The 16,417-nt window shown below is 58.4% G+C and overlaps 1 protein-coding gene across 1 annotated transcript in view; it reads left to right on the top strand.

Moving 5' to 3' along the window:
* Positions 1 to 8,651: 8,651 nt before the first annotated feature.
* HS3ST2 (heparan sulfate-glucosamine 3-sulfotransferase 2) overlaps positions 8,652 to 16,417 on the top strand; it is a 10,597-nt gene continuing 2,831 nt past the window's right edge. Inside the window, exon 1 of the mRNA XM_027891964.1 lies at positions 8,652 to 9,097. Within this exon, the coding sequence (XP_027747765.1) occupies positions 8,652 to 9,097 (446 nt within the window). The remainder of the gene's footprint in view (positions 9,098 to 16,417) is intronic.

Here is a 16,417-nt window from a genome sequence, read left to right as displayed (position 1 = left end):
CAGGCTGGTCGCCATCTGCTTCCTGACCTGGATATTAAACTGCAGCAAATGCTGAAACATGTCAATGGGAAGAAAGTTTTCTTCTGCCTGCCAGAGCATTTTGCCAAAGGGATGGAAGGACAGAAGGTCGGAGGGACAAAAGACAGTAGGACAAAAGGTTGGAAGGACAGAAGGACATCGTGGGGAAGGGTGAGCTGGGCAACGGGCTGACCTATGGATGGAGACTGGGTAGTGTTTTAACCAGGTGCCTCACAGCCTGCAGAGGAGCTCCCCAGGGACATGGAACCCCCCGAGGTCCCTGGGAAGAGCACAGGGGCAGTCTCAGTCAGTGCAAGTGGCTGTAGCCACCCATCTCTGAAGCCCCCAGCATCACTGCACCCCAGGGCCAGCCCACCATGACCGACTTCCATGTCCCATGGATATGGGTCATGCAGCATGTGGACAGGTCTGTGCAGATGGCACTGGCTGGCAGGACCCTATGAGAGGCCTCCAGAGCACCCCTGCCCGCTGGGCAGCCCCCCACTCCTTCCACTTGTTACACTGGGCTAATTGGTTTAACAGAGATTGCTGGGTCACTAATTACAGAGCCTATTGAACAGCACATCTAAGCTTAGGGATACAATTAAAAGTTCACCCTAATTAATCAGGGGTAATTAACAGACCTTGCATTTCTCTGACATTAATTAATCAAGGAATCCAGAGCAAATCGATGTGGGCATGGGGGAATCAGAGGAGGGAGTGAGTGGGTGTTGCAGGGGTGATGTGCTCCCTGGCCCACTTTTCCAGGCTGGGAGCAGAGCCGGGGTCCCCCTGCCAGCCCTGATAGCCCCTGAGTCTGCGTCACCCTCTGCCCACTGCCAGGGCTGGACCCTGCTCAGCACAGGGGTCTGGGCAGCGCAGTGATTTGGGACCTGGGTTCTGCTGTGGGTCTGGCCAGTGATGGCACTGTGGCGTTGCCACCAGCACCACAGGGATCTGGCCCCACAGGGTCCTGTTTCCAGCCCACCAGAGCCTTCATGCCCTGCTCCACCTGTCCTGGCTGTGCTCACATGAGCAGCAGTGCCTGTGAGGGGCTGCATGTCTGGAGGACACAGGGCCGGTGGCCGGAGCCCCACATTGTCCTCAGCCCAAGCTGCTGCAGCCATGGCAATCACTAGCGGGGCTTTGGCTGCAACTGCCTCATTTCCAGCTCCCTAAGGAGATGCATATTGAGATAATCCAGACAAAGTGATAGATGGATGTCGGTGTCTCGTGTATGGATCTGGCTGGGGGTTTGCAATATTTTGCTGCTAAGGAAGCCCTCGTTTGTGGCGTGATCGAGGACCCCGTGCCAAAGCACAGAAATTGATGTGCTCATAGCAGGAAACTTAATCACCAGAGGGGAAATGCCCACCTCGTTTTTCTCATGAAAGAGGAATGCAGCACTTTGATTTCTGGCTCCAGTATAAACAGGGTGTGATTAAATATTGTTTCCCCTCTCTTTCTTGTCATTAATCAGGATATAGCTGCGAGCGCTGGGTGTGACGTGGGGACACTTGCTTTGATTCTTCAAGTTCTTAAATGGTTTTGTTCTCTTTTCAATCCCATTAAAAATAGCAGGCGGGGTGTTCAAAGTTCTCCTGCTGGAGAGTGCTTCTGATCTGAAGGATGTGTGCTCACGGGGAACGTGCCTTTGGCAGGGAGAGCACCCGCCCGTGGCCACGTGGCTGCTCCCGCGCCTGCACGTGTGGTGCCACCGTGCCGAGCCACGACGGGCTGGGGCAGCCTGCCCACTGCACTGCTGAACAGCATCTGTGAGCCCTGCCAGGGTGGGGAAACTGCAGCCCCCTGGCACTGCCCCAGCCAGGGCAGTCAGTGCCCACTCCAGCTGATACAGGCACCTGACCTGGGGAAGCACAGGGTAGCCCATCCCTCAGGACCCTCAGCAGGGGCCACATAATCAACTGATGCAGGCTCAGCCAGAGCCTCTCCCATAGGAGTGTTTATCCCCAGAGTCCCATGGACCACGAGCAGATGTGGCTGGAGGGAGCTCTTGCCCACATTGCCTGGCAGAGCTGCAGGAGGGTGCTGGGATGGGGACAACAGTGAGCATCCCAGACTGGGAGCCCTCTCACAGCTGGGGCTCTCCTCCCACCACCCCTCCACTGGCCACTACATCTGCCACCTCCAGTGCAGTCAGAGGTTGATGCAACGTCAAGAGTGGCTGGTTTAGGCTGTTCCCCACAGGTGCAGAGCTGTGTCAGTGCCATGGGGTTGCAGGGAGAAGACCGCAGGCAGGGCAAGCTGCTGGGAGACCTTCACACTGGGCAGGATGGGTCCAGCCTTGCAACCCTTTTGCCCACCTGGGCTGGCAGCAACCTGCAGCTCTGTGCTTGCATCATTCATGCCCAGCAGCTGCCTGCACTCACCACATGGCCCTGACTGCAGCTCGCTGAGACGGGGAGCACGTCACTTCTTCACTCCCACCCGTGCGCTTCACTCTCTCACAGCTCGGGCACCCATGGAAATGCACCAGAAACTGCTTTCAAAGGAGTTAATTTTAGTGCAAAGCTGCCACCGAAGCTTCTGCTGTTCTGCCTGTCACAACCTCTTGTGTCTGGTACAGCCATGGACCTGTTCCTCCACGAGCTGTCTCACAAGCCCAGAGCCAGGCTTGTGATGAGCCCTTGTGGGCCGCTCTGGGCCACCCCAGCCCCAGGTGAGGTCAGTCAGGACACTTCAGCTGGCAGTGGGTGAGGCTTCAAAAGCCTCTAGCAGTGCGGGGCTGTCAGGAGAGGGGTTGGTGTTGCCTGCACTTTCTGCATAGACTTATTCTGGGGGGCTCAGGGGGCCCCTGTGCCATGCCCAGCGGGTTCCCAGGGCTGGCACAGAACCAGAGCCGTGGGTCTGCTCACCCAGAGGGGAAAAGAGGAGGGAACCACTGCCAGGTGCATGGCAGCCCCTGAGGATGGTGCAGGTGTGTTGGTGCTGGATTTGGGGTGCTGCAGAGACCTCTTGTGGGTGAGGGGCCACTTCCCCTGGAACCACGGCTTTTCTGCAGCCTGAGACCTCTGACAACACTCCCTGCTCTCCTGGTCTTGAGTGGCTTTTTTAGCCAGCCCATGGTGTCTTCCAAATGGGGCAGTGACACCTCTTAGCATGTGGGGGGGACCCCCAGTGCAGTTAGGAAGAAGAGGGCTGGCCTTCCTTCACCAAGCGATGGTGCCAGAGGAGGCAGCAGTGTTGGAAGTGAGTGAGTTCCCCAGTCCTGTCCCTTCAGTGGGAACAGGGCACCTCTCTTCTGATTTTCTGCCTTCGAGTTTATGTAAGGCAAGGATGGGTTACAGAGCTGTGGAAGAGCTGGGCTGGCTGAACATGAGGTGACACTGAAAACAAGCTTCAAAAAAAAAATTACCAGCTTGTGTTTGAGTACAGATTCCTCATTTGCAGTTAAATATAATTGTGAAGGTCTGTGAGCCAGAGAGATATTTCTAGTTATTGGAGAACTAGCTCCTGCCCCTGTGATCCCCGAGGAATGATAATGAGATTTCCCCTAAGCAGGCACTGCGGAGAGCCTGGGAGAGCTCCGTGCGTGATGGTGTATGGTGAGAGCAGAGATGGTTCCGGGGTCCCTGCCTGCTGCAGCACACAGATGAACCCTGTGACTGCATCATTTTCTGCGTTGCTCACACAGTGCCTGATACTGAGAGACCCTGCAGGGCTGCCTGGAGCCCTCTGACACCGGGGAGGTGGCTCTGGCTCCCTCCAGGGCAGAAAGGATGCTGGTGGGGGAGAGAGGGAGGATCCAACCACTCCCTGGGGCAAGGACTTGGGACCTTGTGGGTCACCTTGCCCTGCCTGCACTGCCTGCTCCCTTCCCTCGTTTTCCTCGGGTCCTGCTATATCTCCAGTCCGAGCACAGCCCGCAGGTACCCAGCCCCACAGGCAGGGTTCAGCCCCTGTCCCCCACTGTGCCCCCACTGCCCAGGTGGTCACAGAGGCTCAGCCCAGCCTGGCATTCTCATTTTCATCTGCTGGATGCAGTGCTGGGGTCGGTGCCTGCTGGACCTCATCCCGGTGGGAACAGCCGTGGCCCCTGGTGTGGTGGGTGGCAGAGCTGCAGCACAGCCCCTGCTGCCAGGGGCAGGAGCTCGGAGGGTGCCGGTGCACCCCTGCCCACCTCGGTTATGGTCTTTGCAGCGTCAGTGACAGATATGTAAGGATTAAATTGCAGTAATCTCTGTAATCTACTCAGCGAGATTAAAACCTCCCCCCTCCCCCAGACTTTATCCCTTTCATTCCAGGACTCCCAAGCAGTGATTACAGCTGGGGGAAGCCATTTAGCTTTTAAGCACCGTTCCATCCTTCTTAAAAATGCATTTCAGAATCAAATGAGTTTGTGCAGCGTGGCCAGAGCTGGCTGCTCTGGGTGGGCAGGAAGCTCGGAATTAGGACCAAAGTAGCTTGAGTCAGAGTCAAAATTAAATTTATTGTTTCTGGCCTTATTGGGAATACAGTGCATTTACAACTGATTAACAAGGCTTAACAGGAGTTCAGACTCGATTCGAGGCAGCTCCAAAGCCTGTGCTCCCACTCTGCTGTCTGATGGGCACTTTGGGACTCCACTGCCCTTGGGAGACCCCACACTGCAGCACTGGGAGATGTGCCAGCCAGCGTTGGGTTGGGTGGGGGATGAGCCAGGGGGCTGTGGGAGCTGAGATCAGCCCTCAGAAGGAGCTCTGGGGCCAGGGCAGTTGAAGTGTCATTAGCTGATGGGACTGAGCATCACCTCCATCCTCTGCACCAAGCCTGGGGCTCTCACTGGACCAGGATGGTGTGAGGGCTCCACCAAAGGAGAGGAAGGGATGGAGGGAGGGAGGGAGGGAGAACCACATGAGTGCTGATGGCTGCTGCAGGGATGGTGGAGCCTTTGGGAGTGAGGATGCACACCCAGCATGCTCACAGTGTTTGGGAATGGCTGGGTCCTGCTGGCACATGCCCCCTCACAATGTCCACCGTGTCCTGCTGATGTGCAGCAGTTCTCTGAGCACCATCAGCTTTGACCCCTATCCTTGCACCCTCCTGGTTCGTCACTGCTGCCTTTGGCTCTGGCTCAGCGACATCCCTCTCTTCCACTGTCCCACTGCAAAACGCCCAGATGTCCTTTTTCCAGCTCCAAGTTTCCTGCCAGGACAGGGAGAACAGGGAGGCACTTGAGCTGCAGACCAGGCACCTGTTTCAGGGTCATGAGGCTGAAGCAGCTCAGCCCTGGCTGCCCCATTGCACTGAGGATCCCCCTGTCCACGTACACGTACTGCCCAGCCTCTGCACAAGGGGAAGTGGCAGTTTTTGGCCCAGAAATGAAAGGTTGTTAATGACATACATATTAGACACAGAAAACCAGATTAACAGTGACACTTCATTCCCAAGGGCTTTCTTTGGCTCTGGAAATAAATTCTAACCTTGTTCTCTTCTGCCTACAACCTGGAGACATCACGGGCAGGACACCACCTTTAATCTTATTTGCTATTTCCAGCGTGTATTTTATTGCTTCTCTTTTCCTTCAGGTTCCATGTGCTCCTGGCACAAACGCTGTGTATTTCTGTAATAATCCCCTGATCCCTACACTCGTCCAGCTTTCCCTCTGCCTGCCTGGCAGCTGCCTGTGCTTGGGATGAGCCCTGGTCCAGGTCCTCCATGGAAAACCCGCAGAGCTAGGAGCTCCTGGCACTGGTTCCTGCTGCTGTTACTTCATGGTACGGGTGATAAGCCCCTTGGAGAGGAAGTAAGGCAAAAGGGCTGAGAGCTAAAGACAGGCTCCAAATCCCATCCATGGTGTTTGTGTCATGGGTGTCACAGTCCCACAGTCCCATGAGCTGGGTGCTGCTCTGGGCATGGAGGAGCAGGACAGGTTACCAGGGCCATACTGGAGAAACTGCCCTGGGCAAACCAGCACTCAGGAGCTGCAATGAGCTGTGAGTGGCCTGGGAGGCACAGAACGCTGGGGATCCTTCAGGGTTAATGCCAGGCAAGACAGTGGAGTCTCCAGCTGTTTTGGTAAATCCCAGCCCAGCAGGAGACTGGAGAGCTTGGGAGCAATGAAGGAGGCAAGATGGGAAAGATCCACTTGGGAAGAGAGCCAGGAACCCAAGGAGTGGGAGCACTAATGGGACCCTAAAAAGAGGCTAAGGGCAGTGGGGTAGAGAAGGCAAAGGAGAGGATGGCATAAGGCTGGCAGCAGGAGGCAGTGCCAGCTCATCACAGGAACGGCTGAGGGGGACAGGGCGAGGCGTGACCTTCTCCAGAGCTTGCAGTTCTTGCTCCGAGCCCCGTGCTTCAAGTTGCTGGCTGAGGAGAGGGAATCTCCTGCAGCGATCCAGTGGGCTCTTTCCTCCTTCAATGCCAGTGCCTGGCTTCCCCCTGCTGGGGATCCCACCAGGAACTGGCTCCCAGGGCTCTGGCAGCACAAGCGGCAGGGCCGGGAGTGTGCCGATGGCACCAGAAAGCTGTTGTTTATGTGGAGTGGGGTGTAAACAGCAAACATGTCATGGGAAAGACATGCCCTGTGCAGATACAAAGACTGGAAGTAAAATTGTCGGCTTTACAAAACATTCCTCCCTTGCAAGCAGAGAAACCTGGAGGTGTCAAGGCATCCGCAGCAGCTTTATTTATCCAGACGCCTCTAATTTTCATGCTTAAGCAATGTGTCTGCTGCTGAGGCTGGATCACCACATGGAGGTGGTGATCTAAAATGGAAAAAGCAACTTTTCCACAGATTTGGCAGTTTGTCATGGAGAGGAACTGAGTGATGGACACTTCCCACCGTGGGAAGAGGAACCTGCAGTGCCCTGCCCCTCGGGTACCCCCACCCTTCTACTGTTGCCCAGGCAGGGCAGCATCCTCCAGCCAGGGGGCTGAAGCCCCATAGGGTTTGTCAGTGCCAGGGCTCTGTCCAGCACTGTTGCAGGGGGAACAGGCAGTGGGAGAATCAGCCTTGGGTACATTCACACCAGCCAGGGATCGCCAAGTGCCATCTGGCTCCTCCAGGCTGGTGCTGGGCACATGGCTCCAGCCCCCTAGCTTGACCCATATAGAGAGGCCAGGACACAGCCCTCCTGGGCAGAAGCTGTTGCCATACAGAGCATCTGGACACAAGGTCTCAAAAGCAAAACCCCTGGGGGTCATTCGGGTTCAGCCCCACGAGGACTCAGCCTATCCTCTAGATCCAAAGCTCTCCCAAGCCAGTAGGCTCTTTCTTCCCTAAGAAACTCCATTCCCAGAGAGGAGCAGTGCCATTGCTCCCAACAGCAGCCCAGGTGAGAAGCTGCAGGCAGCATGGCTTTTCAGTTCTTCTCTATTGTTCCTTACATCTGCACCGAGTTCTGGGTGTTGTACAGGAGGAAACCTTGTTCCTGCCCTAGACTGGATGCCTGCAGCATCCTCATTTGCGTCGGGCTGGCACTTCTTGCCTGTCTCTCCCTATTACCATCATTCTTCCCAAGGAACAAGAAAAGTAGTTTTCTGCAGCTGAACAAGCTCCCAGTGCTGAGAAAGCAGGAGTGACGGTTGATAGTGTCTAAGCGGTGCCGCACGCAGCCTTTTGCTCAGCAGGAGCAGCCAAGTGAAAGCCTGGGCTGCGGGGTGAGAGGGAGAAGGGGGAGCCGGAGGTGGGGATGGAGCAGGCTGCACCCATATCCTGAGACAGCCAGTGGGCTTCCCGGATCAGCCTGCTTGTGAGGCATCACACCTGGGACAGGTGGGGCTGAGCGGCCCCAGTCTGGCAGTGAAATTTAATTCTTGCATCACTTTGAAGCTTTTCTCTCCTACTTACCGGCGGCACCGCGGCGGCCGATGGCTGCTCCTTCTGCCCTTGCTGAGGACAGAAGCGGCTGCTGCCGTGGGGCGGCCCCGCCGCGCTCCCCACGGGGGCTGCTGGTTGCGGCTCCGGCACCGGGCAGGGGCATCCCGGGGACCGGCCGTGCCCCGAGCCCCGGCTGCCGCTTCCCGACGGGGGCTGCTCAAACCCCTCCGGTGCTGGTGCCGGTCCCTGCTCCCGGGTGGGGGCTGCGGGACTGCGGCAGGTGCCGCTCTCGGCCCGGCTGCGCCGGGTGCCCCCGGCCCCGCACCGTTGCTCCGGCCGGTTCAGGGATGGCTGCGGGAGCAGAACGGGGCAGAGCCGGGCAGGACAGCGGGAGCCTCCGGCCCCGGCGGCGAGGCGAGGATCGGGCGATCGCCCCGGGACCGGGGCCGGGCAGGGCAGGACTCGGCGCGGAGCGGAGCCGCCCCAGCCCCGTGGCAGCCCGGCGCCGGGAAGAAGCGCTCTGCGCGGCGGTGCCCCCGGCCCGGCCCGGGGGAGGCAGCGGCCGCCGAGCGGCCGCGGGGGCTCCGGGATGCGCTGACGTCAGGCGGCCCCTTAAATAGCGGCGCAGCCGCCGCTGCCCCGACACTTCCCGCGTAGGCAGCGCGGAGCCGCGGCCGCCCGAGCGCGGGGATGGCCGCGGCGGGGCGGCGGGCACGGCGGGGCCGGGGCGGGCGCAGCGCCCCGGGGCGGCCCGGCCGCGTCCCCGCGTAGCCGCGGGAGATGCCGGAGCGGCCGCGCCGGGGCCGGGGCGCCGGGCCGGGGGGCGCCGGGCCGGGGCGCGCCGTGCCCCGCGGCGCGGCCCCATGGAGCCATGGCGCGTAGGGCGCCGAGCGGGCGGGCCCCGGCCGCGGCTCCGGCTCCGTCCCGGCGGCTGGCACGGAGAGTCCTCGTCCTCTTCGCTCTCTCGCTGTCCTGCTCGTACCTCTGCTACAGCCTCCTGTGCTGCTGCGGCGGCTCCGCCGCGCCCCGCGCCCGCTGCCCGTCCGTCCGCGCCGCCGCCGCCAAGAAACTTCTGCAGCAGTCGCGGCCGTGCGGGCGGCCGCCCCCCGCCGAACCCCCCGCCCCGCCGGCCGGCAGCGCCCCGGGGGCGGCTCGCCCGGGGACCAAGCGCCTGCCGCGGGCCATCGTGGTGGGCGTCAAGAAGGGCGGTACCCGCGCCGTGCTGGAGTTCATCCGGGTGCACCCCGACGTGCGCGCGCTGGGCACCGAGCCCCACTTCTTCGACAGGAACTATCACCGCGGGCTGGAGTGGTACAGGTGAGGGCGGGGGGCTGCGGGAACGGCCCCCGCCCGCCCCGAGCATCCCTTTTCCCTGGCCGCCGGGCACCCTCCGCCTCGGTCAGCCCCCGTCCCGACACTCCCCCAGCACCCCGCGCACCTGCCACCCCGCTCCCCGCCGCTGTCTCCCCTCCCCTCCCGGCGGACTCGGGTCCGCATCCCTCGGTCCGTCGGCGGGGCGGGAGCGGCCGGACCGGTACGGCGGGCGGCCGGAGGAGGCTGTCGCCCAGTCGCCCTCTGGAGTTTTCCCTTCACCTCCTCTTCCCGCAGTGCCGAGTGGGTCACGGCTCGGTCCCTTCGGAGCGAGCGACTGCAGCCCACTGAGGCCCAGGCTTGCCGGTCGGCACTCAGAGCCTGGACGAATACAGGTTTTCCATCCCGTCTGAGGAGACACTTACCTGGGTGAAGGGCCCTCCAAAACACGCCCGAGTTGGCTTGAGATCCTCCCCCAACCACACTCGATGCGACCCTGCACCCCTCTGCCATCAGGCTCGATTGCTGGCTCTGTGAGAAGAGTGGTCCCTATGCTCTGTCATCCTGTCTCTCTGAACTCAAATAACTGTGGCATTGTCTGGAGTCTCTTAATAATTTGTAGAGGACGCAAGTGTGTCTCCTGCAGGAGATGATGGGATTTTAACTTCGGTAAAGGCTTTTATGAGGAGCTCTAGGTGCTCCTGGAGAGGTAGCGAGCGCTGCTGTGAACGGCTCACAGCACCCATGCGGTCCCCTCCTGCCTGTGGTGCTCCCAGGAGTTCACTCCCAGCTCCCTGGGGTTCCCACTCAGTGTACTGGCAGGTGTTTGCTGTGCTGTTGTACAGTGCTGGGTGTGGGCAGGGCCGTGGGGCTTCCTCTGGGCATCATCCTCAGCAGGCAGAGGGCTCAGCCTGGCCTGGTGCCTGTGGGCTCACAGCAGGGTAAAGGACCCTGTAATTATCCGTGTGTCGGAGCATCATGGTGGGTGGTGGAGGCAGCCCAAGGGGCTCCACCGAGCTTGCTTGCCCTCTGTCTTGGCAGTGGTTTCCCAAAGAGCTGTCCCCAGTTCCAAAGCTGGAACTGTGATGGGCTGACAAACACAGTGCGCCCTCCCAGCTCTGCTGGGGTTCTGATGGCTGGGGCTTGTGCCCAGGGAGGAAGCTCAGGCACTGCACAGGGAGAGCTCTCTGGGGTCATGGCAGACCCTGCAGCTGGGAATGTTCAGCTCCTTTTGTGGTGGTAGTCGTGGCAGGTGATGGAAGAGCCGTGACAGACACATGGAGCTTGCTGAAGCCCTTCACCTCTCCTGTGGCATGCCTAGTTCCTCCTGCCCTTTACAGAGTAGCTGCAGCAGTGTCCTTCTCCTGCTCTTGCCGATTGGCAGGTCTGTGTCGTTCCTTCATCCTCCCCCTGACATCAGGCACTGTCACCCATCCTGCATCCCCTAAAAGCCAGCAGCTGGGAGCAGCCCTGCAGCACAGGCGTGCAAGGACAGTGGTTTCTCTAAAGAGCAGTCAGAGTGGCAGGACAGGTGATAGAGCAGAATATGGGTCCTGGCTGAGCCCCTCACTCAGAGGTGCTCAGCACCTTGCTGGGAAGCAGCTCCCCCAAATCCTGAGCTGGCCCCCCCCCTTCCCCCATAATCCTTGTGTCTGTGAGCGATCTGGGCTTTTTGTTTCCCTTGTGCAGGGTGGGCGTGGGGAACGTGGGGCTGGGAGTTTCAGTGGCAGCACAGGACCAAACCTGTGACACTGCTCCTGCAGGAGGTTCAGGACACAGGGCCTGCCCTGAGTGAAGGGAAGGGGCTGTGCCCCAGGACAGACCCTGCCTTGGGCACCTGTGGGCACCAGGAGTGATGCTGGTCCAGGAGACAGGAGCCGTGCCCCCTTGCCTCACACCTGGCACTGAGGGGCTGTGGCAGTGTGCGGCCGAGCAGATGACCCCCCGAGCCAAGGCTCAGCCTGGGATCTTCCATGTGAACAGACTCGACTGTGGCTGGGAGGGATGCAGCCTGTGGCAGCAGCGATGCAGCCTGTGGCAGCAGCGAGGGTGGCTGTGGAGTGAGGCAGGGGCAGTGCTGGCAGCGTGGCTGGGTGAGCAGCGTGCTGCCCAGGGCCTGGCTCTGCGTCTGGATCGATGGAGAGATCGCACTGGAGCCTCCAAATTAGTTCAGCTAAAACAATTAAATGACACTTCCTTGGTTTTATTACCTTTTTTTTTTTTTTAGCCTGACAAATGTGCCAAAACTTAAGCACAGAGGCTGCTTATGTATAAAATGTGGAATTGATTTTCCTCCTTGCAAGTGGAGCAATTAAATGTGGAGCAAGTCTAACCACAGCACGATGAGCTCCTGTTGCTCTGCCAAGAGCCCGGGGAGCAGGAGAGCAGGGTCCTGCCAGCCCAAAAAGGACAGAGCTGAGGATGGGGACAGCAGCTGTGGGAGCCATGAGGGGCTGCCTGCAGCACCCCAGCAGGGCTGCACCTGGCCTGGCTGGGGCTGTCTTCCAGCTGCCAGCTGGAGAGAGCAGATGCTGCTGTGCTTGGGGAGTGCCATGGTAGAGAGGGATCTCTGCAGACAGCCTGGGACACAGACCCCTTTGAAAGGCAAAGCCGTTCCCTGGTACGAGCAGAGACTTGTTCTCCTAATGTTGGTTACTGTGTTCCCGTGTTTTCCCCTGTCCTGGCATTTATCTGGTGCAGAGATGGTAAAGCCAGTGGGAGGGGACATCTCCTGATCTTCGTGTCCTTGCCGCTCCAAATGTCGTGCTTATTTACAGCTGCTGCTCTCGTGGTGCCTCCTGCCTTAGATCCTGTCATGGCCCAGGGCAGCCACGGCTTCCCCCTGTGCAGGGCAGAGCCAGACCCTTCAGCTTCCCCCAGGTAGGACCCCCACCCGGGATCTGCTCACTCACTGACTCCAGACCCAGAGCCCCTGCACCATTTTCAGTTCCCATCAGTCTCTAATCCACCTCATTAGCTACAGATACACTACAGGAAAGATATTTTTAGCAAGGTCTGTTTTAAGACAACTGAAACCAAACAGCAGCTACTGGGGAATATCGATTCATTACCAATTCTGTACTAAATGTTCAATATTGAGCTTTTTCCTGCTGCAAGTAGTGTGGGCCAATAACCTTCAATATTTTCCAGAACACAGGGAAGATTGTGTCGTTTAAATTGCAGTTAACTTTGAGCAGTGACTCTAATCGCAGCATCTTGGGGTGCAGCTTTCCTCCTTGGGATTCCTGAGTGAGCCTGTCAGGCACTCCAGCATTATTTTCACAGAGAGGAGCTTTTCCTTGTGGATCCCGTGACAGACTGAGCCTGGCTCCCAGCCAGCCCACGGCCCCACCTGCCTGAATCCTGTCCCAGAGATGGCACTGGGGAAGCCCAGCGTCCCCATGTGCTGCTGGGACAGGTCCATGGAGCACCGTCACTGCTGGGGCTCTGCCTGCCACCCCCACCCTCGCCTTGCCTCTGGTTTTGGGGTGCTCCCAGTGCTGCAGCAGCACGAGGAGCGCTGCTGGCCTGGCAGAGGTGGCCCCTGCGCTGTCCTGGGGAACACACCTGCCAGCTGGGAGCATCGAGGTGTCCCTGCGACCGGGACCCGAGGGAGAGCAAGAAGGGACCCGGCAGAGCCGCTCCCGCTCCACCCCGCTAATCGTTCCCTGCTAATTGCTGGGCTGGCTCACACACAAACGGGAGCCCATTAGGCTTTGCCCAGCGACAGGGAGTGTGTGTGGGCTTGACTGACAGTGCATTTTGGTAAAGTTAATTAGTGAGAAGAGAGAAAGGCAGCAAGCTTCAAGGATGCTTTGAAATTTCCTTGACTTCAGAGAGTGCCCTGGCTCTCGGGAATGGCCATGGAACCCCTGTCAGAGACTGTTGTGTGAGGAGGTGTCCCTGGCAGCGTGTTCCCTGGGCACTGCCGTGCCCATGCTGCCTGTGGGCAGCAGTCCTGCCTGTCTCCATGAGCACAGTACCTGCCAGCGGGGTTGTGAGCTGGGCTCTGCACAAGCTGTGTGGGAAGCCTCCCACCCCAGTGCCTTGGCCTTTGGCAGACCCTCTGTCAGTGCTGGACAGTTATTTAGGAAGGTAGGAGTGTGTGTGTGTCTGTGAAGGGCTACTCCAGTGTGCCCTTTGGAAAAGAATCTCTTGACTTAAAGGACAGTGCAAGTCTCTGGAGCATTTAAATGATTAAAAATGAATCAGCAACAAAGTTAATTACTGTGTTCGCTCTGCTTTTATGCATGGAAACGTCCCTCATTAGCCGTCTAAGAGCACTGGTGTAAATTCTTTGAACATAATAAACATTTATTAAAGGCAGCCGCTCCATCATTAAATCCTGGCTGCTGTAGTGCAGGGTTGTGGCAGAGGGGCTGTGGGGCCAGGCCAGCTGCTGCTGGGTGGTGTTTCCAGCTGTGGCCATGGTGCTGTCACTACAGGCTGGGGGACACAGCCGGTCTGTCCCACTCGGCATCGCGGGGCCCTCCTGTCAGCACAGCTGGTCCCTGGCCCACGGTGCTGCCTGCAGGTCACACAGGGCTGTGGAGCAGCACCGGGGGATCCCCTCTGTCCCCTCAGCCCCTTGCAGTTCTTGGCTGTGGTACAGCCCTCAGGCAGGGTGTCCCTGTGCCCTCCAGGGCTGCTGCAATGTCTCTCAGCTGGGGAGAGCTTTTTGTCTTCCTCACACTTTGGTTTCCCACATTTGACCCAGTTTTGCTTAAGCCTCCCTGTAGCCTCGCTGGAGCTTTCATCCCCCACTGCTGCTCCTTGTCCTGCTGAGCAGAGGGGGCCGGGTGGGAGCAGGTGCTGCTGTCAGCTGAGCACACCCATGGTGTGGCATGGCATGGCATGGCATGGCATGGCATGGCATGGCACTGCACAGCATAGCACGGCGTGGCATGGCACAGCATAGCATGGCACGGCGTGGCACAGCATGGCACAGCACAGCATGGCATGGCGTGGCACAGCACAGCATAGCACGGCGTGGCACAGCATAGCACGGCATGGCATGGCACAGCGTGGCACAGTCCTGCAGGGAGCTGGGGCCGGTGCTGACTCCTGTGCTGACTCCTGTGCTTTCTGTGCTCATCTCCAACTCGTGGAGCTGCAGCTGGAGACACACTCACAGCCCACCCTTCTCTGCTGGTGACATCAGCCGGGAGAGGGGAAGCGCAGAGCCCTCGTCACAGGAGCAGGCACTCGGGATTTTTTGCCAAATCAAACAGTTTGTTTCATGCTGCTGGGTGGATGGAGCCCAGGATGACACACGTCAGCCTCCAGCCTCCGCACACAGCAGGCTGCAGCAGGGAGGGACTGACCCGGAGCTGCTCTGTGGGCTGTGGGGCCGGGGCTGCAATGGTGTTATCGGTGGGTGCTGCCCTCCCGGCGCCAATCTGCAGTATCTCGGTCTGCTGATGAGGTTTTGTACGGATTTCTCCCTGGGAGAGTGTTTCACGCGTGTTTGACATCAAAGCGGCGCAGCCTGTGAGGGAGCGCATGTTTCTTTAATGTGGGAGTGTTGTAGGGGCCGCGGGGCGCCCAAAGGCAGATTATAACAAAATTAATAATTCAGAGCTCAGAAAGGTGCTGGTGAGCAGTTAACTCCTTCGGGGCGAGGCACTGCTGCTGCCCAGCACCCACGGGGTGGTGGGGCTGGGGGGGCTGTGCTGTCTCCCAGGGCCGTGGGGCACAGCTGGGCCACGTCAGGGACAGCAGCTCCCCTGGGCTGTACCCACACGTGTCCCCATGTCACTGGCGAGCAAACCAACTCCTAAATCTGGGCTTAAGGGAGTGTTAATGCCCATATCAAATAACACTAAAGGGCTTTAAGAACTGAGTAACTCTAATGAAAGTAATCTCCAATTCAGGAGGAATTAATGCTGTCCCTGCAGCCAGAGCAATGTGCTGAGCGAGTGCTCCAGCAGTCCCTCCAGTGTCACCCGTACATCACTGTCCCCGTGCTGGCAGTGCTGTGGCAGCAGCTGGCTCAGTGCACACCAGGAGCCGGTGCAGAGGCTGGCTGGGGACATCGGCAGAGCCGCAGGACACGTCCCTGGAGCAGCAGCTCCTGGCTGAGCCCTGGCCACGCAGCACTGAGGGCCAGCACCAAGAGCCTTCACACCTCCACACGCAAGCCTGGGGCATAAAGCTGTGTGACATGCTATTTGTATGCAAATAACTCTGTGAATGCAGAAGTCCAAAAATATCATTTTAAAGTCAGGTGTAATTAACTTTGCCATGCGTTTCCCCGCTCCTGCAGCCCGGGGGATCCTGCCGTTAGCGGAAGATGAATGCCTGGATGACATGTCTCCCCCTTGCTTGGTTTCACTGGTGATTTATTTATCTGCCCGGGCTGTGTTTTGTTGTCTCAGCAGTCTCTGTTGTTCAGGAGCAGCAAACACTGGGAGTCCATTTAAAAAAAACAACTCTTGTCTCATTTCAGTAATTTACTATGCAGAGGTTTTGTGTTTTTGGTGATGGATTAGAACCTGTAATTTTGTTTTTGAATGCATGGACCTAATAACTCACGTAATGAAAGTCTAACAGGCCTGAGGATGAGCCATTAATGAAACAGCAGTTTTATGATTCTCCACGATATATTGTAATAGTGAATCACTTACAGAGCTGTCCCACGCTGATTTATGATGAAACTTGCTTGTGATGTGGAGATAGAGCCGTGTGCCTGCGCTGAATTAGCATTTCCCAGCAGTCATTAACCAACGGGAATCCTAATCGGGATTTATGGGGTTTGAAGTGGAGCAGTGGGAAAGGCCAATTAAACCCCGTCCATGCTCAGGTACCTCAGTGAACCAGCCCTGCTAATTTATGATGACTAATTAGTTTGTTCTCTCAGACATGGAAGCTGGTCTAAGGCTGGTGCCCCTGGCATGTGCTGCTGATCCCTGCCATGTCTCAGGTCTTCCATCACTGTCCCCTTGTCACACAGGGCATCATGGGCTGCTGTTGGATCTCGTCCCAGTTAGGTCTTTCCTCGGCCCTAAGCTGCTGGCCATGACCTGTGTTTTGGGGACCCTGGAGGTGCCAGATGTTGCCTGATCTGCGTTGGGTGTGGTGGCTGTGCCAGGTTTATCGCGTGGATAACTCAGTGCCTTGTGCTCTCCAGCGGGATGGCTGTGGACAGGGATGCTGTCAGACAGGGCTGTGGACAGGGATGTGGACAGGGATGTGGACAGGGATGCTGTCAGACATGACTGTGGACAGGGATGCTGTCAGACATGACTGTGGACAGGGATGCTGTCAGACAGGGATGCTGTCAGACAGGGCTGTGGACAGGGCTGTGGACAGGGATGCTGTCAGACA

The sequence above is a fragment of the Empidonax traillii genome, unplaced genomic scaffold, assembly GCF_003031625.1.
Source record: "Empidonax traillii isolate 1590-97213 ecotype Southwest subspecies unplaced genomic scaffold, ASM303162v1 scaffold335:size599443, whole genome shotgun sequence".
Taxonomy (NCBI): Eukaryota; Metazoa; Chordata; class Aves; order Passeriformes; family Tyrannidae; genus Empidonax; species Empidonax traillii.
The sequence above is the reverse complement of the archived record's forward strand: the minus strand, read 5'-3'. Positions and strand labels throughout refer to the sequence as shown.